General features: G+C 43.8%; 1 protein-coding gene and 1 pseudogene across 3 annotated transcripts; both read left to right on the top strand.

Annotated features, from left to right (window-relative positions):
- Positions 1 to 10,668: 10,668 nt before the first annotated feature.
- Positions 10,669 to 25,497, top strand: LOC132008561 (transport and Golgi organization protein 1 homolog). 3 transcript variants are annotated; one of them, XM_059387200.1, is made up of 10 exons: positions 10,669 to 10,878; positions 11,290 to 11,436; positions 15,529 to 15,660; positions 20,926 to 20,947; positions 21,715 to 21,803; positions 22,036 to 22,110; positions 22,455 to 22,565; positions 23,062 to 23,125; positions 23,291 to 23,429; positions 24,574 to 25,497. In XM_059387200.1, the coding sequence occupies exons 2-10, from the start codon at positions 11,431 to 11,433 to the stop codon at positions 24,695 to 24,697; spliced, it is 762 nt and encodes a 253-aa protein (XP_059243183.1). In that variant the 5' UTR covers positions 10,669 to 10,878; positions 11,290 to 11,430; the 3' UTR covers positions 24,698 to 25,497. The 3 variants fall into 3 exon arrangements, with proteins under 3 accessions (XP_059243183.1, XP_059243182.1, XP_059243181.1); XM_059387199.1 differs by lacking the exon at positions 10,669 to 10,878 and adding an exon at positions 10,889 to 11,194; XM_059387198.1 differs by lacking the exon at positions 10,669 to 10,878 and adding an exon at positions 10,891 to 11,155.
- LOC132008562 (divergent paired-related homeobox-like) lies at positions 19,357 to 20,105 on the top strand (annotated as a pseudogene).
- Positions 25,498 to 25,503: the final 6 nt, after the last annotated feature.

Genomic DNA, 25,503 nt, shown 5'->3' with positions numbered 1-25,503 from the left:
TTGGATCATAGGCTGGGAAAGTAGAATCACTCCTCAGGTTTATGTAAGCACAACAATCCAGATGTTAGGAGCCTAAAAATCCTCAGGGATCTGTTTTCCACAGAAACAGTTCACCTGGTAATAACAGCTATCCTTTACATGTGTACAGCAGTTTCTAATTTCCTGAGATCTCATGTGCTATTATGTCAAGTAATCCTCACAAAAATCCTATGAAGTGTGTACTACTAATACTACTTTACAAATGAGGAAACTGGAACTCTGAGAGGTTAATTTTTAAAAAAATTTTTAAAGTTATTTATTTTATAGAAAGAGAGAGAGAGCACAAGTAGACAGAACAACAGGCAGACGGAGAGGGAGAAGCAGGCTCCCCGCAGAGCAGAGAGCCCGATGTGGGACTCAGTCCCAGGACCTCAAGATCCTGACCTGAGCTGCAAGCAGACACAATGCATGGAGCCACCCAGGTACCCCCAGGGCTTGTATTTTAATACTTAATTCTTTCTCTTTGTTATTGTCATCAATTCTCAAGCATATTGAATTACGCTTTTACAACCTGTAATGGTGACTATTGAATTTTTTTTAACTAGTAAATTTTTAAAAATAATTTTTTATTTTTTATAAACATATAATGTATTATTAGCCTCAGGGGTACAGGTCTGTGAATTGCCAGGTTTACACACTTCACAGCATTCACCATAGCACATACCTTCCCCAATGTCCATAACCCAACCACCCTCTCTGACTAGTACATTTTTATTTATTTATTTATTTAAAAGATTTTGTTTATTTATTTGACAGAGATCACAATAGGCAGAGAGGCAGGCAGAGAGAGAGAAAGGGAAGCAGGTTCCCTGCTGAGCAGAGAGCCTGTTGCGGGCCTTGACCCCAGGACCCTGGGATCACCACTGAAGCCGAAGGCAGAGGCTTCAACCCACTGAGCCACCTAGGCGCCCCTGACTAGTAAATTTTTAAAGTAAGATTATAAACTGAAACACACACACACCCTATGATTATTTAGGGTACATTTATTCCCCAAAATATTTACTCATTAACCTACTTTGTACCAGACTCTGTGCGGGTTCCTGGGCATACACAAGTTACAGATTCACACAGCTTGTAGTTATTAGAATAAAAAATGAGGTGGAATTGTTACTGCCTTTGTCACCCTTGGATGAGATGGCACATACATTAAGCCATAGCTGACCTTGAGTTGCAGTATTTTCTATGCGAACATACCAGTTAGATTAAAAAAAATGGTGTTACCATTGACTTTAAACTCTACCCCTGGAACCTTCTGGCCTCAGTGGATAATTACCCTAGGGAGAGTCATTTCTTTAGAGGTTCCCAAGGGGATGAAGGGAACCTTAGATGCCAGATGTAATGATCAAAACATTGACTCCATTTCTTTCTGTAGTCCAAGTGGGCAGGGGACCAGGTGCAGCCAGAAGAAGAAAGATCTATTGTTTTCTATGAAGGGAAATGAAAACCAGTATTTAAGAGTTTAAGCCAAATTGGTGACCTGCATTTCAGGGCCCCAGACACTGTAGGTGAGATTATCACACATACTGCTTCACACTTTATCCTAAATGTTGACACAGGAGGGAGGTATTGGGTTTACCACATTTCTCATTTGTTCAGATGGATGCTCAGATCATGAGAAATAAGAAGAGAATATGCCGGCACAGTTAAGTGCGTTTGGAGCTGTGTCATTATCCTCCCTAACTCCACTGGAATGTAAGCTTCATTAAAGGAGGGATTTTTGACTGTTCTGTTCACTCTTCTATCTCTAGTTCTTGGGATAATGCCTGGCACGTAGTAGCTTACCCAGTATTTACTGGTTGAATTCCTGTATTTCTCCCACAGAAACATTCATATGGGTAGGCTCTTTTTGGGGAGACCTTTTTGCCCCTGCTCGGTTCACATATACATGCGTATACATGTTCCTTCCAAGGAAGTGTTTGCAGTCTGAATGACTGTCATTTGGTCCTCCATTTATCGACTGCCTTGTCAGGTTGAATAGCTGATTATACTGAAAGAATAGAGGAATGTTTTCCTCTAATGGGCTTGGAGGGTTTTTTAAAATTTATTTTTAATGTACTGATGAGCAACACACACACACACACACACACACACACACGTGCTCTTTGCAGGCCTATATCTTACATAAATAGAACTAGTGAATTGTCTTCCCTAGTAGAACTAGGAATTTATCCTCCCTGATAAAGCTCACAGAGGATCCAGTTTGTACCAGGATAAACTATGCTATGCTGTATATCACATAACCCCCCAGATCTCCATGGTGTATAGAACAACAAAGCTTTGTTTATTATTTTGCTTTTGCTACTTGCCTGTCATGGGTCTTCTGTGACCTGCCTGATAGAACAACCATTATTTGAAGGGTTATCAGTAGGGGTGGAACCGTGAGCAATTATATGTTCTAGCTTAGAAATGATCGACATCATTCCCATTCCTCGGCCAGAACTTGTCGCTTGGCCAGAGCGCAGACTCTCGCGTTACTTCGGGGAGGGAGCGTGGGTAGCTGGGCGATGGCTACCGCGGTCGCCCTTCTACCAGAGTGTGTCGGAGTCATTCTAACTCTGGACGCCTTTCATGACATAACCCCAAAGAACTCTCCTAGAGGAGCAGTACTTAAAAAGAAAAATAAAAACTGACCTTTTTGTAACCTTAGCAAACTAGAATTCACATAGAGGAGAGTGGTGACAATCATACTTTGGGATCAGAGCGACCAGAGTTCAGATTTCAGCTCTGCCACTTAGTGGCTGTGTGGTGCAATGCCGAACACTTAGTCTCTCCAAGATTAACATTATCTTCTCTAAAATACTTAACAGATAAGATGAAATTATTGTAGGGGCACCTGGGTGGCTCAGTGGGTTAAAGCCTCTGCCTGAGGGAGCCTGCTTCTCCCTCTGCCTCTGCCTGCCATTCTGTCTGCCTGTGCTCTCTCTCTCTCTCTCTGATAAATAAAAAAAATAATAAATAAATAAAATAAAGCCTCTGCCTGCAGCTCGGGTCATGATCCCAGGGTCCTGGGATTGAGCCCCACATCGGGCTCTCTGCTCTGCAGGGAGCCTGCTTCCTCCTCTCTCTCTGCCTGCCTCTGCCTACTTGTGGTCTCTCTTTCTGTCAAATAAATAAATAAAATATCTTTTTAAAAAGATGAAATTATTGTGAAGATAAAATGAAATTCTGTACAGAGGTGACGAGCATGTGATGTCTAACACATACTGAGATTCAATACATGTTAGCTAGCTTGGAAGTTGAAATGTCTTGATATTTTATGAATTGGTGCCTCTTGGGCTAAGTTCTCTTGGCAGGCAATGCTTTCATGTTCTCAGGAGGTCAGGCTATTAAGATTTCTCACATTTCCCTGTGGAGGATGTCCTTGAAAGAGCAGTTTTTATGAAATGATTATTCAGCTTACTCTGTGTAAATTTCACAAATTTTCTGTGTCCACCTAAAATCTTACACATGTATTCTCCTTAGTCCAGACCCCCTGGGGGTCTTAGTATTTTCCAGTCTCAACTTGAAAATTTGGATACCTATCAGAATCTCCAGGGTGTTTTTCGAAGCACACATGTCTGCATCCCACCTCAGACCAATTAAATCAGTTTCTCTGAAAGAGGGGACCCAGTCACCTGTAGTTTTAGAAAGCTTCTCTAGTGAGTCGAATGAGCAGAGAGGATCGAGAACCACTGCTCTGCATATCCTTGCTCTTGCTGCTCCTTCCAGCCTTACCTCCCACGACGCTTCTCTCCCTTGCCCACCGTGCTCCAGCCATCTTTTTTGTTCATTTGCCAAAGTTGTTCCTACTTTTTAGGGCCTTTGCACGCACTGTTCCCTTAACCTCGAATGCAACAACTCAAATTGTTCATCAAGTATCAACTGAACTGTCACATTTTCAGAGGGTCACATGATCACCCTTCATCCTGCTTTATGTCCTTTCTCACATTTGTTGGTGTTTGAGCTATTGCTAATTCACTTGCTTGTTTAATACCTGTGTCCTCACTATCATATGAGATCTATGAAGGTAGAGCCTTTATATGATTCACTCATTATCGTATGTCCAGAGCTCAGGAGAGTATCTGTTCTAACGTACTTAACTAAACATTTGTTGCATAAATTATTCTTGTCTGCCATTCCTGACATCATCGTATGACATCATTTTAACAATCAATTCTTATGAGGTATTCACAGAACAATCATTTCCTTATAAGCTAGACTTGTGGCTTCTCTATGTCTCATGCCCCTTTACACAATTTATATTGTTTATCAATTTGTTAGAGGGGGAAAGGAGAAGCAGCACGGGATAAATACTCAGTATGATCATCATATATGCTGGCCTTTATCCTTTGCCCCTACTTCTTTTCTCTTACTGGTTACCATCATTCTGAAGGTTTCTTGGGTTGTAATGCGTTGAGATTTCTTTTCCTTAAACTCCTCTCTCCAGTGATCATTAAGAAGAAAATGTTTGGGACTTGAAGTCAAAGGTTTGAGTTTGAATTCTGACTCAGCAGCTTATCAAGGGAATCCATTTAACCTCCCCAGGCCTGTTAATGAAGTCAGGACACTAATAGCTCCTATCTCAAAAAAACTCTAACAATAAAGTGAAAGGGAGGCCTGGGTGGCTCACCTGGTTCAGCATCTGCCTTTGGCTCAGGTCATGATCTTGGGGTCCTGGGATCTAGCTCCATGTTGGGCTCCCTGCTCAGTGAGGAGTCTGCTTCTCCCTCTCTGCCTTCCCCATTGCTTGGGCACTCTTTCTCTCAAATAAATAGATGAAATCGTAAAAAAAAAAAAAACAATAAGAAGCTCTAGGTAAAATACCTTATGTTTTGTGGGTATCCAGAAAACATATTTAAAAAGAACATACCACTTAAAGGCCACTTAGATTTCCCATTTTCTTTCTGTCCCTCTTGCTATTGTATAAGGTTGGGGGAAGGGACCTCCTTCTCAGTCTCCCTGCCTCCATCCTTCCCTCCTGTGGGCCGTAAACATAGATTCTGATCTTTTCCACTGTATCATCCTACTCTTCTAAAATATTGCCTAAAAATATGTGCATTTTATTTTCATGTTTCATGAAGTTCTTCATGCTCTCTCATTATAGAGGGTTTTTTATTTTTTTGATTAGTTGGTGTTGAAGGATAGAGCTTTAGAAGTAGAAGGTACCATAGAGTTCCAGACCCTTTAGCTTACAGAAGAGAAGGAAATAATAATCGATTTACCTTGAGAGGTTGTGAGGTCAAAGGAAAAAGTCACCTGTTCCCATACCACAATTACTTAGAGACAGATGTTTCTGGAGCAGATCATACTTTCTCTATAGAGAAATACAAGTTGAGGGAAGTCTTTTTAATAAGATTAAAGTCTTTTTAATGTAAGATTAAAAACAAAAAGTAAGAGAAATGGAGCTGGAACTAAGATTATAAAAGCTTTCACAATGTGCCAGCTAAGAGAACCAATGGGAACAAGTCCATTCATGAAGCTGCATTAAGAAATCCCAGATATGGGGCGCCTGGGTGACTCAGTGGGTTAAGCCGCTGCCTTCAGCTCAGGTCATGATATCAGGGTCCTGGGATCGAGTCCCGCATCGGGCTCTCTGCTCAGCAGGGAGCCTGCTTCCTCCTCTCTCTCTCTCTGCCTGCTTGTGATCTCTCTCTGTCAAATAAATAAATAAAATCTTAAAAAAAAAAAGAAATCCCAGATATAATCCCAGTCATAATCGAGACTCTATGTTGATTCATTACTATTAGATGCCATTGTTTTGTAGACAGAACTGGGAAAAACAATTTCCAAATCAAACTTAACAGGACAGGTTTTTTAAAAAGATTTATTTATTTCTTTGAGAGACAAGAGAATGGGAGGAGGGGCAAAGGGAGAGAGAGAGACAGAGAGAAGCCCAAGCACACTCATCACCGAACACAGAGCCAGATGTGGGGCTCTTACAACCCTGAGATCATCCCTGAGCCAAAATCAAGAGTCAGATGTTTAACCAGCTGAGCCACCCAGGCTCCCAAAGGTGGCTTATTTATTATTATAATTAATTAGTTTATTTATTTATTATGTCCCATTAGCCAACATATAGTGCCTCATCGGTCTCTGATGTAGTGTTCAATGATTCCTTAGTTGCGTGTAACACCCGGTGCTCATCACCACACCTGCTCTCCTCAGGACCCATCACCGGATTCCCCATCACTCCAACCCTTCCCTTCTGTAACCGTCTGTTATTTTTTTAATGTTTAAGGAACATTTACTTATCTCTTTCTGTAAACTGTCTATTCATGTAGTTTGCCTATTTTCCTACCAAGTTTGGTCTTTTTCTTCTTTAAGAATTCTGGATATCTTCGAGATATTAGCTCTTTGTCTGTTGCATAAGTTGCAAATATTTTCACTCAGTACCTCATCCGTAATATGTGATCCCCATTAGCCAGCCTGGAGCTAATTTCTGAAGAAGGGCTCCTTCTCCATACAAGCAAAACATGGGCAGGAGAAAATGGAATTCCTGTTTCTTGGGTGCCAGGCACTGTTCGGGGAGCTTTGTGAACATTTTCTCCGTCTCCCATATCTTTCTGTATTCTTTCTTACCTGAAAACCATATGGCTAACGTGTTTTAGAATTCATTGTTTCCCAGCTTTTATGGAGCTGCATCTTGAAATCATACCAATAAGTATTTCTGCATTGAAACATAGGACTCTGCCAAGTGATTAGGATAAAGACCACAGAGAGTTTCACTTCCTGATAGGTCAGGGTTTGCATCAAATGAGATAGGAGAAGCAGTTTTATTTTTCAGAGCTTCTTTGATTTTGGAATGGGGGATAGGAGATGTTGGAGCTCTCTCACCCTTATGTCATTGGCCGAGGAAAGGAGTACTGGTGTTTTTTAACCAAATACATCCTCTGACTTTCACGCTTTTCTTCTTTTTCTCTCTGTTTTGTAAGGAAGGGAGGAGGGAGCACGCTGGAGAGCGTGAGGACTCAAGTGAGCACCAGGAAAAGCATGGCTTCTCTCCTCTTCTCTGCACCTTCCCGCAGCCACGGGGAGACGGAGATGTGCAGCCCCGCGGGGAGCCCAACATTCTTCATAGCGAATACTTAACCAACATCCTTTATACACTTGTTCAGCATCTGTTTGGAGGAAAAGCTGTTTGCTGCATGGGGAAGGATGCAAAGAAAGGCCTAGGTGACAGCGTGCAGCCTCATCCCCAGAGTGCCAAGCCAAGCAGCTCTGGCCCCAAACTCCCGTGTCCCTCCCAGTCAGAAGCAAAGCCCTGCAGCCGGTCTGATCTACTTTGCTTAGGGAGGTGGGGAGCGACTTCCTGCTTTCACTGCTGGGCCTTCTATGCCGTTCTTAGACACTATCCCAAATTCCTCCCGGCCACACACTCTCAGTCTCTCTGACAAGTATGCTAATACTGCACATTTCTTTGTCTTATTACTTTTCTGGCTCCCTGGAAGGATTATCCCCCAGACAAATATGGTACAGGCCCTGGTGTGTAATGAAATATTGTGCCAGAAGGGCTTGTTTTGCTTCATTATCTCCACTTACCTGGGTGCATAGGACCTCCTTTGGGACTCTGAAGTTGTATGGTTTTTATATTCTGGTTTTTCATGACCTATCTCCTTTCTCCATCAAAACCAAACTATCTTGTCTCCTTGTGCCTTAGTGTGCTACTGAAAATCTAGTAAGTGAGGAGTGACTGGATTCGTGATCCATCTCTCCCACAGTTCTGGTCTTTGAATGATACCTTAGGTCAAAAGTGCTCTAATGACAAGCAGGTATTTTATTTTATTTTTTAAAGATTTTATTTATTTATTTGACAGAGAACACAAGTAGGCAGACAGGCAGGCAGAGAGAGAGAGAGAAGCAGGCTCTGCACTGAGCAGGGAGCCCAATGCGGGGCTCGATCCCAGGACCCTGGAATCATGACCTGGGCTGAAGGCAGAGGCTTTAACCCGCTGAGCCACCCAGGCGCCCCGACAAGCCGGTATTTCAGACCACCGCGTGTAGGTAGAGGGACTGCGAACTGAGGACCTTTACTTTCAACATGAGCACGCCAGCCTCTGCTCAGTCTCCCTCAATTAGGTGTCCAACTCTTGATTGAGTTTGGCTCAGGTCATGATCTTTTAGTTATCAGACTGAGCCCCATGTCAGTGCCGGGCTCCCTGTGCAGTGGGGAGCCTGCCTGAGATTCTCTCCTCTCTGTCTCTGTCTCTTGGTCTGTCCTCCCCTCTGACCTCGTGTTCTCTCTCTTGTTCTCCCTCCCTCTCTCAAATAAATAAAGAAACCTTAAAGAACCAGTCAGAAAAAGACAAACATTCAGACTTTAAAATGGGAAAAGGACAGTAAATATACAAAAACCTTCAATCTGGGGCATCTTCATGGCTCAGTGGGTTAAGCCTCTGCCTTCAGCTTGGGTCATGATCTCAGGGTCCTGGGATCCAGACCCACATCAGGCATTTGCTCAGCAGGGAGCCTGCTTTCCTCTCTCTCTCTCTCCCTGCCTGCCTCTCTGTCTGCTTGTGATCTCTCTCTCTCTCTGTCAAATAATTACATTAAAAAGAAAACACTTTAGTGTGCCTGGGTGGTTCAGTTGTTAAGTATCTGCCTTTGGCTCAGGTCATGGTCCCAGGGTCCTGGGATCGCACCCCGTGTTGGATTCCCTGCTCAGTGGGAAGCCTGCTTCTCCCTTTCCCACTGCCCCTGCTTGTGTTCCCTCTCTCACTGTGTCTCTCTGTCAAAAAAAAAACCTTTAAGAAGAAACACTCCAATCTGACTAGTAACCAAAGGAAAAATAAGATTAACATGGAAGATTTTTCACTTTTCACGTTGGTAAAGGCTTAAAACCTGATAACATCCAGTGTTACTTGCTCCTTTACTGTCTGAAAGGGTTTTTGTAATTTTCATGTTATTTCTTCCATAAATGTTTGATAGGATTTCCCAGTAAAACTACTTGGATCTAGGACTTTCTTTCTGGTACATTTGTTAATAATTATTTCAATTATTAAAATAGATATTGAATCATTGAGATTTTGTTTTATTTTGTGTTGTTATATAATTTTCTTTAAAATAAAAAGATTTTACTTATTTGACACAGAGAGAGAGAGAGAGAGAGAGATCACAAGTAGACTGGCAGGAAGAGGAGGAGGGGGAAGGAGGGAACACGATCTGGGTTCAGTCCCAGGACCCTAAGATCATGACCTAAGCCAAAACTGCTGAGGCAAACACTTAATCAACTGAGCCACCCAGACGCCCCTAACATTTTTAAGTGTGTAAGATCTGTAGTGATAACTCTCTTTTAATTTCTGATATTGGCACACAAAAATTTTATATTAAAGGATGATCATCCAAGTGTTTTATAAAGAATTAAAAAATAAAACAAAAGCCTCCAACAATTAAAGATTAGTAAACTAAAAATCTTTATCATCTTGACAGAAGGAACTACTACATGGCCCTTAAAATGATATCAAAACTCTGATGAAATAATACTGCATGCTTATAGGGATATAAAGTTTGAAAGTTTCATAATAACAAGTGTTGTGGAAGGTATGGAGCAAATAGAACTTTTTAATTTATTTTATTTTATTTTAAATTCCAGTTAGCTAACATACAGTATACTATCAGTTTCAAGTGTAGGATTTAATGATTCAGCAAACAGTACAAACTCCAGTGCTCCTCAAGTGCCCTCCTCAATGTCCATCACCTATTTCACCCATGTCCCCACCTCCCTTCTGGAGACCTCCAGTTTGTTCCTGCAGTTAGACGTCTTTTCCTGGTTTGTCGCCCCACCCTGTCTCTTTCCCTTTTTTCTTTATGTGCATTTGTTTTGTTTCTTAAATTCCACATGAGTGAAATCATATGATATTTATCTTTCTCTGACTGACTTATTTTGCTCAGCATAACTATGCAGTTGGAGCTTTTATTCAGCTTCCACTGTGGTACGAGTATAAGTTAGGAATTAGAAAACTGTGTGGTAATAACTTAATGAAGCTTAAACTACGCACACCTTATGATTCCGCATCTCTACTCCTAGATATTTATCAGTCAAAAAATCCCTATAAGTATTCAGCAACAGACATGTACAATACTGTTTATAGCAACTGTATTCACGTTATCCCAGATTGGAAACAATTGCATTCTCTCCCCAGAAGTAGAGTGGAGAAGTACATTTTAGGTATGTTCATAGAATGGGATTCTACATAATGATGAAGAATGAACTATTGATACAGACAATGACATGTGTAAATCTTGCAGGCATTATTTGGAGAGAAAGAAGTCAGACACAAAGACGTACAGACTGAATGACTCCATTTGTCTCAGTGAGCAGGCAAAATCGATCTATGGTTTTAGAAGTCAGAATAATGGTTGCTGATGGCAAGAGATGAAAAGGTAAAACTTAGACCCGTTAGAGGGAAAGTCAAGTGAACTATCAGAAAGAGAAAGTAAGAAAACAATCCCACTTACATTTGGATCAAAAAGAATAAAACGCCTAGGAATCTATCAACCAAGGAGGTAAAAGACCTGTATACTGAAAACTACCAGACACTGCTACAAGAAATCAAAGAAGACCCAAACAAATGGAAACATAGTCCATGCTCATGGGTTGGAAGAATTACCATGGTTAAAATGTCCCTACTACCCAAAACAATCTATGGAATCAATGCAATTCCTATGAAAGTTCTAATGGCGTGTCATGCGTCCTCTTTCCTGGATGAGAGCAGTGCCTTGATGTCAGCGTTCTGCTCTAAACCACGTGAACCATCCCGTGGTCCTGCAACCACTTTCCAGGACTGGCTGGCGAGTGTGGCAAGATCCTCCCTCTGACCAACGACACCACAGGAGTCCCTGAAAGGCTCACACTTGGATGGGGTAAATGCAGGGTCAGATGGAAACATGCTGATCTAATGGGGACAAGTATGCAGGATTCGCATAAATTTTCAAGATAAATGTTGAGAGTTCCATTAGGTTTCAGGCCAAAGGAAGCTGCTTGAGTCACGCCCCAGAGCTAGGGCAAGGCTAAATATTCACCCTCCTCCCTGAGCAGAGGCAGTGAGGTGAGAAACTCTGGGGAGCGTGCGAGTGTTGTATGTCTCAGCAGGAGTGCGCATTCTTCATGTTTGGGGCCCGTGACAGAGCCAGGCCCCAGGTATCTGGCTCCCTGTGACAGTTTTCCTGCAGGCCAGGGGTAGGTGGGACCCTCCAAAACAGGAGACCTGAGGGCCTGGGTGTCTTGAGCTGGGCAGCTGCTCAGAAGCCAAACAAGAGCCATTGATCCTGCAGGAACCGCACCGGGCGCGCGGAGGTGGAGAACGCCCTGAGCGAACACCCGGCGCGGCAGGATCAGCTGCGAGGAGCATCGCGGACCCGATTCGAAGGAGGCAAGGAGGGCACAGCGGTCCTTGTGTCTGTCCGTGGGCACTGATGCAGGTACGGGGACGCCTTGGAGGGAGGCCCAGGGGACATACATGCGCATTTACACCGTGTGGTCAGCAGAGGGCAGTGGGGCCTCACACGTGCGTGCGTGTGTGTGTGTTTGCGTGTGCGTTTGTGTGCGCGCACGCGCCTGATGGTTTGCCAACAAGATCTGTATCTTATGTCCGCTCTGTAGACTGCGGCGAGTTGCTGTGAGGAGGCTGGAACCTCCTACTCTGGTTGTGTATGTGATTGTTGTTGCGGTTCGGTCCTCCTTTGCTTCCTCCGTTGTTCAGCCAGTGGCTCTGGGCCGGGAGTGTGGAGAGGAAGGAGAGAGCACCCAGAAGAGGGAAGAGGGACCCGGGTTGGAGGGAGCAAACAGGTGGGATGGCCAAAGTTCCAGAGAGGACCTGTCGTTGGGATGGCCCGTGGTGGGCTATGGGGGGGGGGGGAAGGGGCTTTGTATCAACGAGGTCACCTGTGGCATCCATGCTGAGTACTAGGGGCAAAGGAGCTGATCGGTGGAGAGATCAGAAGGTTCTAGGTTGCTAAGGAAACGTTCAAACAGGGGAAGGTTTGGTGGAACTTGGATTCTTCATACCAACTGCTCCTGAGAATTTACTTTACCTGCTAATTTGTCCTGCTGACCTCGTGCTTTACTGACCTGCTGACCTCCTAACCTTTGTGAACCGTGCCCCTTCCCCTCCAATACTTAATCTGACCCTGACACTGTCCTGACCCCTTCTTCTCCTGACCAACGCTTTCCCCATCCTACCCCCTATTTCCTCCCTATTCCCATCCTTAATTACCACCCTCTCCCCTCCCCACCCCTCCCTAACCCTCCCACTCTTCCCTCCCCTGCCCCCCCAATCATCTTCACCTCCTCCCTGGGGCCACAGTGTCCCTTTAAAGGACAAGAACATGATGGTGCAAAGGCTACTCTTCTGGCTCCTCGTGTTCCCGTATCCCAGTTCCCCAAACCCAAATGTGAGTAAACATGACACTTCAGTGGTGTCTTCCTTCTTCTTATTATTTTTTAAAATATGATTTCTTTGAGCAAAAGAAGGGGCACAGGTGGTGGGGAATGGCGGGGTGGGGAGGGAAAGAGAGAATCCCAAACCAGTTGTGCATTGAGCCCAGAGCCCAAAGAGGGGCTCAATCTCAGGACCATGAGATTATGACTGGATCCAAACCAAGACTTTGTCACTTAACTGACTGAGCTACTAGTGGTGTCTTCCTTCTGTCTGGGTTCCTTCACATGGTGGTTTAATAATAGCTTTTTCATGGTGTTCCTGATGGGAACCTCAGAAGAACGATAGTTCTTCCTGAAGACCGGGCACAACAGGGAAGGTTTTTCAGTCAGCCTTAAGGGGTTGTGGCCACAGCCATTTCCATCAAGTTTTGGGTCCTGTCTGTGCTGCTTGGTCCAAGAAGAGCAGCTTTGGTAGGATGGAAACCTGAACACCCCCAGGTTTATAGTGTCAAGAGGAAGGTTTTGTGAAGATATGAAAGCCATTGAGCTCTTTGTCCTAAATAGGGGGCTTGTGTGATATGTACACTCTATCTCATTAAAATTGTTTTTGAAAATGTCATAACTCAAACTTAATAGGTGCTAGGGGTGTTAGATTGGCCCCTGGAAGCCCAACGATGATCCTGCTTCAAGCCTGGTAAATTCAGGGTCCATCTTCTGTATAGTTGGTTTTCCTATCAGCACATGTTTATATTTGTCATGTTTGACAGCCCTGGGTATCTGAAGCTTTGGTGTTGGGACTAGAGTGTTAAAAAGTGAAAGGTCCTTTGTGCTCTGTGCTTCTGGGTTTGTTGACTTTCAGCAGCTTCTGAATCAGCCCTCTCCTTCTGGTCTTGGAGGCTGTCCCCAGGGACCGTGTGTCCCTCCTGGTCCTTGGAGACCTGAGAATCCCAGAAGACACTAAGGGACCGCATCCTGCTGGGATATATGTCACAGGAACATCGCTAGGAGTGATTTGATCAGAAAGTGAAAGAGTTGTTCTTTCTTTGGCCAAGTATGTGCAGAGTGTTGATTTCCCCAAGATAAGAAGGTTTTGGATATCCTTAGGATTGTCCAAATATAAAGAAATAAGTGGTTCCCAGCATGAATATTTCACTCTATGATGAAAAAGTAAAACCTGTAACCCCAGGAGAGAGAGAGGGAGAGAGAGATAACAGTTAGGGGACACCCCTGGAAATAAGTAGAGTTATTTAGATCTGCTTGTACCAGATTATGAAGCAGGGGTCCGGAAGTGTCATTGTTCAAGAAGGACCCTTTTATTGAGGCAGACCTATCCCATGTGGAGACCTCTAGTCAAATAGGCTTCATTCTGTTTCACTGGAGTCTTCAGAAGAGGGAATTTCTTGGTCGTCTTGATTTCAATTATTCCCCTCTACCTAGGCTGCATCTCATGCATCCGTTCGCCTTTCTCATTCTACCCCATCTCTGAACTCTTGCCTAAACGAACTGCTCTTGCATTTCCCACCTCCACCTGCTCATGGCCGTTGTCGAGAACCTAGTGTTTTTGGCCCCACTGGCTGTCATCTAGTGCAGAGTCAGCTACTCATATCAGCATCCAGACAGCTGCCAGATGTACTGAGTGCCCACGACTGGGCGTGTTTTCCATTCCTGACAAGATGGCCTCTTTCTCTTGTGCATTTGATACCCATGAAAACCATTGTGCTGACAGCTACTGCTCTCTTTCAGACAGTGGCTATTCAAAGGCAGTGTACGTTTCCCGCTAGCACACATTTTCCTGACCTCGGTTGTGTGGGCTGAAGGGGAAAATGTTACATACTTCAGGAGCTCCTTTCTAGAGAAGTGTGTGTACACAAAATTCAAGCTTGGTGTGAGCTAGTATGAATTGCATTGTTAGTGTCTTTTAACCTGTAATATTTCTAAATCTAGTTTTTGTAAAATGATGTGTTCCTTGCCTTGGTGTTCGTATTCATGAATTCTGTATTCTTTTAGAATTCCTGGGCACCTGGGTGGTTCAAGCAGTTAAGTGTCTGCCTTAGGCTTGGGTCATGATCCTAGGGTCCTGGGATTGAGCCCTCGTTGGGCTCCCTGCTCAGCTGGCAGTCTGCTGCTCAGTCTCCCTCTGCCCTTCCCCCTCTGTCTTTCAAAGAAATAAATACATTCTTTAATATTTTCTCTCTTTAAAAAGTTAAATTTTATAGCTTTTATTGCCTGATTTAATTACAGTACTAAGAGATAGTAACAGGAATTCCTTCCATCAGCGTTTTGGAGATCCTAAACTTCACAGATATCCTTAGAGCACACATGATCACCTGATTATGCAAATCCTTACATAGTTCAGGAATCAGACATCTTGGACTGTGATTCAGAAGCAATGTGAGCATTGAAAGAAAACATAAATGTTTTCAGAAACTAATCAATAACATTAATTATAATTTTTTACTGGAAAATAATTACATATCACATTAACGAGCAGCCTCCCTTTTCTGTCACGAATGTCCTAATCTATAAACACCTGTCCATATAACATGCTCCTTTGTACCTCTAGTACATTATATTCATGCTTTCTCTCATTCTTCCATAAATTTTGGGTGTAGTTTTGGAAATGTACCAAAGGAGTTTATCCAGCTCCTTCATGTATGGACAGTAGAAGTCACTGACTTCTTTCCTATTCTAAGTTTACATTGACTTATCTTGTCTATTTTATGTTGGCTTATACATTCTCAAGTTCTGTTAACCATAGAAACAAATTTGCAACATGCTTGTAGGTAGAGTAAGATCTCTTAAGATTTGTCTATTAGATTTTGCCTACAGCTTCAGTGTGTTATAATGTATATGTGATCACAACATCTTTTCAAAGGATACCGTTTGTTGATATTGAACATAGGTAAGCAACAAGGAAACCATCACCATGGTAAGATGATAAACACACGTATCACTCCCCAAAGTTTGCCCCAGCTCCTTGGTCATCCCTCTGTGCTCCTTCTCCTCCAGGAGGAGGTAGTTGCGAGGTATGCTTACCTCCTGGAGGCCGGTTGAGGGTTGGTAAAGTAGATTCTTTGTGACAGATACACCGTTAATGTCTTTGAGATTTCTCATTTTCTCAAATGGTATTTCAGCTTGTCCTTTCCTTGCCTGACCATTTCTGTGTTGGCCCTGATGTGATTGAAGTTCTGTGGAAGCTTCTCATTATAACTGCCTGCTTGGGAGCCTGTGCCTTTCTCATTTACCTGTGGAGAACCATCCTCGCTGTAAGTATACTAGTGTACCTTCTGTACTTTCATTCATAAATAAGCAGACAATTTTGTAGTCACTGGATATTTTTATGTCCATTCAGTACTACAGATTTCCCTCTAATATGTCAATTTTGATGATCACCTAGATTGATGTAGTTTTAGATTTCTATTGAAGTGCCTTCTTTTTTTTTTTTTAAACATTTTATTTATTTATTTGACAGAGAGAGATCACAGTAGGAGAGAGGAAGGGAAGAGATCACAGAGAAAGGAAGGGAAGCAGGCCCCCTGCTGAGCAGAGAGCCCGATGTGGGACTTGATCCCAGGAGCCTGAGATCATGACCTGAGCCGAAGGCAGCAGCTTAACCCACTGAGCCACCCAGGCGCCCCTTGAAGTGCCTTCTTGATCCATATGTTCTCTTTTTCTTTTAAGTTCAAGCATAATCGACAAACAGTGTAATGTGAGTTTCAGGTGTACAGCATGGCTCCGCAATTCTGTACATTTCTCAGTGCTCGCCACAAAAGGTGGACTCTTCTTTCCCTTCCCCTCTTTCCCCGTCCCTCCACCCACCTTCCCTCCCACCCTTGTCTTCTCTAGAGTGTGCTGTTGAACCTCCGTTTTTTGGCCGTTCTCCAGCTATCTTGTGTTCTCAATCTCTAGTTTGAGTCATCTGTGGTCTGAGAGCACAATTCCTGTAGTTTTGATCCCTTTGGTGGTTCACATGTGTTGTATGGCCCCGAATATGGCCTCTCTCAGTGACTGTTGCACGTGAGCTTGAGAAGAGTGTCTATACCTCGTCGTTGAATCAAGTATTCCGCCGATGTTAGTGGGTGCAGCGGATGGGTGATGCTCGTCAGTGCACCTGTGTTCTCCTGGAATTTGTGTATCTCTGGGTCTGTCAGTGACTGATAAGAGGGTTTTGAATTCTCCAGCTGTAGGAATGGATTCATCTGTTCCCACCAGCCGTATTTTCAGTTTCTGCTTCATGTGCTCTGCTACTCTGTTGTTGATGCATGCACATTAGAAATTGTTGTGTCCTTTCAGAGAAATGGACAATGGAGAAATGGAGACCCCTTCATCATTGAAATAATGCCCGTCATTATTCCTAATGGCTTTCCTTACTTACTCTGAGGTGTGTTTTGAAGGATCCTTTCACTGGCAAATGGTTTCTAGTTCGATGTTTCTTTAAACCGTGTACACATTTCATCCTTCTTCATGGCATCTTTTCTGAAAAGAAGTACGATGTCGTTCTTATCTTTCCTCCTCGGGAGTAGGTCTTACTGCTCCGCTCTCCCCCTTCCCCTCCCCACTCCCAGCCCCTGCTCCAGATTCGCAGAACTGTTTCTTTGTCTTTAATGACCTGTAGCTGAATATTCTATAACAGACATCATTGGTGTTTTTTGTTCATTGTTTGTGTGTGTGTGTGTTTGTATTTCTCCTGCTTTTGGTGTTTTATTTCCCTGGATCTTGATTTGGAAACTTCATTAATTGCAGAAAATCCTCTCTCATTATTGATTGAAATATCTCTCTGTCCACACTCCTATAGGAATAGGTATTCCTATTATGTGTGTGTGACACATTTTGCAGTGACCTACCAGTCTTGGATTTTCTGTGCTGTCTTTGTAATTTTTGTCTTTTCTTGATTTTTTTTATTATTAATAATTTTTAAAAATTTATTTGACAGAGAGAGATCACAAGTAGGCAGAGAGGCATGCAAAGAGAGAGAGAGGAGGAAGCTGGCTCCCCACGGAGGAGGGAGCCCAATGCGGGACTCGATCCCAAGACCCTGACATCATGACATGAGCTAAAGGCAGAGGCTCCACCCACTGAGCCACCCAGGCACCCTTTCTGTTTCCTTTTTGGAAGTTTCTGCTGGACATTCTTTACTGTCAATGATTCTTTCCTCTGGTTTATTTTTAGCCTCTTCATGAAGCCAGCACAAGCACTCTTGATTTCTGTATTAGTGGTGGTGTCTAGAATCATGTTACAGTCTTAGAGTTTCATATCTATGCTTACATGTACCACCTCTTCTTCCTCTTGTGCAATTTTCCCTTAGATCGAGTATCTTACATGGAAGGGACTTTAAAGCCCCAGCCTGCTAACCCATCACTTCTGCCACAAGAAGTGTGATTCTCTTGCTTGCTCTCATGGTTTTTACCTGTAGTATGTCTTGTAGGGTTGTGTTGAAAGCGAGATACTGTGTCCTGGTAAAGACCTGAGGTAGGTGGGTGTTAGGGTGAGGTTGTTTGCGCCTCTGGCTCAGGGTTAATAGATGGCACTGGAGTTGAGTATTTCCCTTCCCTTTGTGGCTTAGTCTCTGGGAAACCCTGAGTTAGACTCTTGTGACATAATTTCACTTGAGGGCTGATCTTTCTAAGAAGGAAGAACTCTTTTGAGTTTTTTTCTACATGGGAATATTCCCCCCTCTCTCTGTCAATGGAGAAAACTTCCCTTCAAAGAGAAAGAAAAATATTATGTATTCGGTGTAGCCATCTACCCTTACACTTCCCCTGCCGATGGGGTTGGTGAAAAGGACCAGGGGAGCTCCGAGGTTCCTAATCAACATGTGAAATCAAAGGAATAACTATGGTTTTCTGATTGCCTGCCCTGATGCACTCTCCCCACCAACATTACTAGGACTGGTTTGTGATAGCATGGTGATATTCCAATATCCTGGCAAGATGTGGGGGTTGGCCTCAGCCTCTCATCATCCCGTAAAACTGTTGAATGGGGAAATATGTTGATGGTGCAAAATGAGGTCTTGCCTAGATGTTACTGAGCTATAATAAGACATTTGCGACAACATGGATGGAACTAGAGTGTATCATGCTTAGCGAAATAAGTCAAGCAGAGAAAGACAACTATCATATGATCTCCCTGATATGAGGAAGTGGTGATGCAACATGGGGGCTTAAGTGGGTAGGAGAAGAATCAATGAAACAAGATGGGATTGGGAGGGAGACAAACCATAAGTGACTCTTAATCTCACAAAACAGACTGGGGGTGGCGGGGGGGGGGGGGTTTGGGAGAAGGGGGTGGTATTATGGACATTGGGGAGGGTATGTGCTTTGGTGAGTGCTGTGAAGTGTGTAAACCTGGTAATTCGCAGACCAGTACCCCTGGGGATAAAAATATATGTTTATAAAAAATAAAAAATTAAAAAAAAAAAAAAAGACCAGTGTCACTCGAGTCTGAATTGCCTGGCTCCCCTTTTTGGACACATCCGCTGTCTTTCTGTGGTGGCTTATGCTTCATCTCTCAACATGGGCCACTCTTTTTTCTCATTCGATGGCTTTGACTTCTTTTTGATGACACTCCATTTCTAACTTCATAGCACCTGATGTGCTCTAACTGTGTGTGAATTCAGTAAACAGCCAACTCTTTGGAAAGTTTCAGGAACGCTTTCTAGAGAAGGAGAGAGTCATATCTTTGACACAGCTTTTGCTCCCATCCCTGCCTGCCTCCCTGCCTTCTTTTCTCCTTCCTTCCAGGACTTTAAAATAGTCTCAGGTTCTATACTTCACTGCAGTTATTGTGTGCAAAAAAAGTTACTGAAATATGCTAAGTGAAAGAAGTCCAGTAGAGAAAGTCACTTGTCGTATGGTTTCACTAATTTGTGGAACATAAGGAATAGCATGGAGGATATTATGAGAAGGAAGAAGAAAATGAGTTAGGGGGGCAGAATCCGAGGGGGAGATGAACCATGAGAGACTATGGCCTCTGGGAAGCAAACTGAGCGATTTAGAGGGGAGGAGTGTGGGGAGATGGGTGAGCCAGGTGATGGGTGAGCCAGGTGATGGGTAAGGAGGGTACGTGTTGCATGGAGCGCTGGGTGTTATACACACACCGTGAATCCTAGAACACTGCATCAAAAACTGATGAGAGAGACCCAGGATCAGAGCATGGGGACACAGCTAGATCTCGGGATGTCACAGCACAGGGGACCTTCCTAAAGGAAAGCTCGGGAAGCATTCACAAAGGAAAGGAATCACGTTCACCAAAAAACAGCTGGCCGATTTGGAATCCTTGCTTAGCAGGAACCCATACCCAGCTCTCCAGCCTTCAGAAAGAAATGGCCTGGAAACTGGAGATCCAGCCCACCATACTGCAGGTTTGGTTCATGAACCACAGAGCAAAGCTCAGGAAAGCCAAACAGCAATTAGCTGGAATAGAAGTCAAGACCAGCTCTTCCAAGGGACCCACGGATGCCCCTCCGGTTTTCCCCCTTGGTGCCTACCAAGCTTCCATGGTTTATACAGATCACCTTATACCTTGCTTCCAACACAGCATATGCTCCAATCTGAAGTTTCTCCCAGACCATTCTGTTGGCCACAAAATAGTGCATTCTGGGCGCTGCCAAGACCCCAACATCTATTCCCTTTGTGCCATTATGGAATCTCAAATTCTTCCCACATGTTTTTCTGCCACATCTCTTGGTTCTTCATCTCCACAAAGAACCTAATGAGCGAAGCCAGACTCAAAAGTTCACACATACTCTAATGATTTGCGACGATTCCCATCTGGGAGATTCGAGAACTATGCAAAATGGATGCATCCCAGAAACATGCCCCATGAAAGACAAAAAAGACACACAAGCACCTGTAGGGTAGAATTGAGTGGAAAGAGGCACTCACCAAACTGACAGTGTTGGGTATGTTTTGTGTTGTAATTAGCATGGCAGGAACCTGCACTAAATTCATCCAAGGACACAGAATAGCAATACTCTATTACGTATACCACAAAAAGCAACCATGGGGCAGGCTGAAGGATCAGCCGTGGTGGTAATCATTTTGTGATCTATAAATGTATCACATCAACGCACTGTACACGTTATACTTGTAGCTCAGTAAGGCTGGAGACAATGTTTAAATTCCATCTCAGTAAATATATACAATGAAAAAAAAAAACTAACACAAACTGCATGGTACTAACATTAAAAAAGCTAGGGAAATGGTGAAATAATGAATATGTTGTAAATATCTGCATGATCCCTTGTCAAAATTGAATAGGTTGAACATTCATTGAATAGAATGTGAATAGATTTGGGGTTCAAAAGGAAGTTATACACACTTGTGCTCTTTATCAGAAATGGATTGTGAACTATGATGACCTAATCAGGAAATTCCATTTTGTCTTCTTTTATAATCCTGCGAATTCCTTCTGCTAAGCAAAGTGATTATTTTAATATCTTTGGATTACAAATTTGGTATTTAGCTGAACTATAGATTTTTACATGTAATATGTTCTGAAATCCAGCCCATCTCTGTTTCTTCCTCTCTTAGGTAAAGCCTCGACAATATGAAGGTAAGATTTTCAGCTTCGGCTTTCTTCGCCAAAAATTCTCGGTACCGGTGTGTGATGTGCGTATAATCTGACGAGGGATAAATATGGTGAATTCTGATGTGTCACTGACTTGTTAAGTCTTGCAAATGGTTCTCTTCCCCATGGGGAGTCTAAGTGACAATGTGGAGGGCGTTGCCCTGTCTAAGAGTCCAGGAGGAGGATCACCTCTAGGGAGAATACAAGGTGTCATTTTGCAGAGAGATGTTTAGGAGGCAAGTGATGATCACAGCCTGAGGTCTGGAGGGAGTACTTTGCCATGAGCTGGCTCTTGGTGAAATGTCAAGAGGAGAAAGCTCTCTGAGTCTAGCAAACAGGCTACACTCAGAGAAGAAGGCAGATATTGCCACGCAGAGCACGTGTCATGGGAGAGGATCAAAGCATGGTTTTGAGTCTGAAGTGGAGGGAGCCTTTCCTGCCAAGGGAAAATGAATTGAATCAAATGTGTGCCAGCGGGGATAATGGATAGTGTCTGGGGCTCATGGAGTGTGGTGATTCTGTGGTGCTGGCTGTTGATGGCCTGGGTGGCCGTCAGGCGCTTTGGAAACCGTCGAATGCCGTTGTTCATCGCTGTGAGTTCTTGCTTTCTTCAGGCACAGTGGGAATGCTAACAAGTTAGTGACACCCACGTGTCAGAGAATGTGTCGCTGGTAGGATTATTCAATCCCACTGGGATTATTCAATGTCGCTGGTTTTGCTAATTATCTTAAAATTCTTTTTTCTCCTTTCAGTTACTTTAGACCAAATAAAGAGGAAGATTGTTGAGCTGAAAAAGGAAAACAAATATCTTGACACAAACATAGCCAGTTGGGAGGAGAAGGTATGTGTGCCCTTTCAAATATTTTTTGTGATTTCATTTTGGTTCCTTCCTCCTCGACTAGTTCATTCTATTGATCTATTTCATGGGATCCAGAGTGGTCCTTGAGTAAGAGAAGCTTCACAAATGTAGAGCACTGCCTCTCTCTTTGAGAAAGGAGTTACACATTGTTAGAAAAGATTCTCTAACATGATGCTATTTTGGGATTCTGATTCCTTTTTCCTGTGCTTTACAGATCAGGGAAGCAAAGCAAGAATCTCACAGGAAGAGAGCACATAAGGTTTCCCTTGCGGAAATAAATGAGTGCAAAGTAAGAATCCTTTCTTTGCCCGCATTGTGTTCTAACAATGGAAATAAAAATAATGAATTACTCTTATTATTATTATTTCTAAGATTGATTGATTTGAGAGAAGGAAAGAGTGAGGGGAGGGAGCCTGAAGGAGAGAGAGAGAGAATCCCAAGCAGACACCATGCTGAGTGTGTAGCCTGAAGCAGGGATCAATCCCATGACCCTGAGATCAGGACTTGAGGCCAATGAAAGCAGGAGTCAGACACTCCACAGACTGGGCCATCCAGGAGCCACCAAGTGCCCCACGGAATGAGTCCTTGTTCCTCATTCAATACATATATATATTTCCATATATTTTCTTGAAGGAGAACATCAAACACTTGGAAATCATCAATAAAAATTTGAAGGACACCCTTCATCTTAAACAGGCTCTCTCAGAGATTGTGAGAGCCAGAGATATCCAGACCATGGATGGGGTAAGAGGTCGATGTTCGTTGTCCTAGAATGCTGCTCGGGAGGCTTTTGACTCAGTGGGGGAGGTGAGTGCAGTGTACCCGGGAGCTGTTTACGGAGTAGAGAGTGGGCGTCTGGGCACTGCAGCTTCTACTGAACAGCGAGCTGCGATTTCATTTGGGACCACCACGATGAGGTTTGCCACTTCAAGATCTGGGAAGTATGGTTTATTTCACAGTTGGGTAATCTTCACATCATTCAGCGCTGCCCTCCACGTTATGTAGAATATCCCACAAAATATGTGAGCGATGAAGGGCGATAGCAAGTCAATTATAGAGTAGAAGATTTTTTTTTTAAATATCTGTTCCACTGAGAAAGCCATTTGTGCGTTTTTTGAAATGAACCAGTTGTCTTACTTTCTCCTTATTCTATTTATGCCTCAGGGACTTTCTTTGTTGCCCTCTGTGATGCTGTCCTGCTAGGTGCCCTCATAGGTCTTTTCTTAAATCTGTCTTAAAGGTCCAAGATGAATTGGATGATGAAGTGTCGAGAGCCTTGAGATGCGAAAACCAAAAACTGAAAGGTATGTTGTTTGGGGGGAAGAAATCTCCATAGGGTGGCGATGAGTTTGCATCGGGCAGGGAAAGAATCCCTTCCTGCCTTCGCGGTCTTGCCCTTGTCCTTCCTCATCAAAACCAAGTTCTCAGGTCATGGCACAAACACACAAAAGGAAACTCATCCTTTACAGAGAAGGAAAAGTTCCTGGAAGACCGCTATAGTGCCCCGAGTTTTCGGAAAATAGCTAAAGAAGCAGAATTCAACCTACTAATGAAGAAAGTGGATATGATGGTGGAGTTCACGGAACAACAAAAACGGACTGCAGAGGAGTAAGCTCTTGCTCTGTTGTCCTAAATACGGTTGTATAAATTTATGTGGCGTCAAGTCTAGATAACTGTATTTGGAACTTCTGGAATTGGATCGTAGAGTACGTTTGCCAAAGGCAATTTGTAGAACTGTGCCTGCCCTTTCTATTTTGATATGTGTAACCTGCATGTTCCTTTCTGTTCTACGGACGTGCGGGGGCAGGTATCAGCATTAATCCCTTGGATTCTGGATCCCCTCTGGGTCAGTCTGCACTGTGCTTTCAGGTTCGCTCTCCTCACGTGCTCTTACCACTCCTGCATTAGGTCCAGTTCTTGCTCAGCATGAGACTTGGCTCCAGAATGTGGAGAGAACAATGGAATTCTCTTCCTGCAGAAACCAGGAAAGTTTCTTTGTGGAAAATGGGCTGGGGCTCCAGCAATCCTGGGTCCCTTCATCTGGTGCACAACTGAGATCATTCGGTGCAGCCCAGTCGCTAAGAAGGTCAGGGTATTTCCTGTCCACGTGATTTTCTTTTTCTTTTCTTTTTAGAAAAGACTGTACATTGACCTATTTGACAGAGAGAGACACAGTGAGAGAGAGAACACAAGCAGGGGGAGTGGGAGAGGGAGACGCAGGCTTCCCGCCGAACAGGGAGTCCAATGTGGGGCTCGATCCCAGGGCTCTGGGATCATGACCTGAATCAAATACTTTTAAGCAGATACTTAAAGACCAGGCCACCCTTGTGCCCCTCCACATGATTTTCTAGGTGGAACTCTCCCGGATCCCATCCAAATCCTGCAGTCTTACTAAGTCTCATCTTTGCTGGCTGAACCGGAACTTTGCTTGTTGCATTCCAACCTGTCCCCAAAAGGTTGCTTGTTCATTTACTTTGTATTCACTCGCCTGTTCCAGAATTCTCGGATGTGTCTTGGGGAGATTGGCCCCCACTGCCAGGCTGCCTTTCTCCTAGGCTTCCTCCTTCTCCATCTGGTTCTCATGTTTCCTCATGTGCTCTAGAAATTTCACAAGTTTGCTCTCTTGTCCAGTGTTTCCTTTTGTTTCTCAGGAGGAGATCAGGATGGTGGAGGCCCTCATTCCTGTTGAAAAGCAAAACTGTTCCCTGTCTTCCCTGGAAACTCAGCTTTGTGTTATTTCTTCCCTCTCCAGGGGTAGGGGCCGCTCTCTCTCACAGGCACCTGGGTTCTGTTCATTGGTAAGTTCTTCTTGGGGTGGGTCTAGTGTCCTCACCACCTTTCTCTCTTCAACACCATATCCCTGGGCCACACATTGACTGCCGCTCCAGAAGCCATTTGCTGAAGGATAGTTGAGAGGCCAGAAGCAGATGCTCATGTCCTCCTCTTTCTAGAGGTTTTGTCTCAGTTTCTAAAGTCTTTCTGCACGTGATTCTTGACATGTGTCCTGTTGAAACCTTTGAATCAACACCATGAACAAGAGTCTGAGGCAGCCCAGCAAACCAACCTTGCTAACATCACCGTTTGCTGCCTTCACCATCCATGAACTTGGTCTTGTATTCGAGAAGGTTGACTCAATGGAGTTGACAGTTTTCCATCTGAAGTCTGTTCCCTGGACAAAACACCCTGAGTATGTGACAGTTCACATGGATTATCTGAGGACCTATTTTTGGCAGTACGGTTGGCCTTTTCCTACACCAGGATCTTTCTAGAGGGGGCAGGGCTTGTACTTCTCAAGCCTAGAGATGTGTGGGAGTGAGTTTCCATGCCAGTGAATCCTCATTCTGGAAGGTTCCTTTGGGCTGACTGTGTTGCCCAACCTTGGTCTGAGGATCAGGGCTCCCCATGGAGGTGTGAGACTAATGATGGGCCACTGCTTCATCCTAATGGGTGTGGCTGGTCAGGCTTGGCTTTTCACTTTGAATTGAAATGAGCCTTCACCGACTCAACCCAAAGACCAACTCTGAGAGGGCACAGAGTGCAATGTTATTTGGTGACATGGTGAATGAATTGAAGTAGGGAAGTATAAAGACAGTCCCGATTGGAGGGAACTTGGCAGCAGCCAGAGTTTGGTTGTCGTTGAACCCTAAATGGGGCCTTCATTCCTCTCCCTGTTGTGTTGTCA

The sequence above is a fragment of the Mustela nigripes genome, unplaced genomic scaffold, assembly GCF_022355385.1.
Source record: "Mustela nigripes isolate SB6536 unplaced genomic scaffold, MUSNIG.SB6536 HiC_scaffold_286, whole genome shotgun sequence".
NCBI classification, from domain to species: Eukaryota; Metazoa; Chordata; class Mammalia; order Carnivora; family Mustelidae; genus Mustela; species Mustela nigripes.
The sequence above is the reverse complement of the archived record's forward strand: the minus strand, read 5'-3'. Positions and strand labels throughout refer to the sequence as shown.

Excerpts from the sequence above, each read along its gene's own strand:
- LOC132008561 (XM_059387198.1), top strand. The coding sequence starts at position 11,096 with ATGTCTCAGCAGGAGTGCGCATTCTTCATGTTTGGGGCCCGTGACAGA. Across the intron at positions 11,437-15,528 it reads GTCCGTGGGCACTGATGCAG|CTTGTCCTTTCCTTGCCTGA; the intron begins GTACGGGGACGC and ends ATGGTATTTCAG. Across the intron at positions 21,804-22,035 it reads TAGCCAGTTGGGAGGAGAAG|ATCAGGGAAGCAAAGCAAGA; the intron begins GTATGTGTGCCC and ends TGTGCTTTACAG.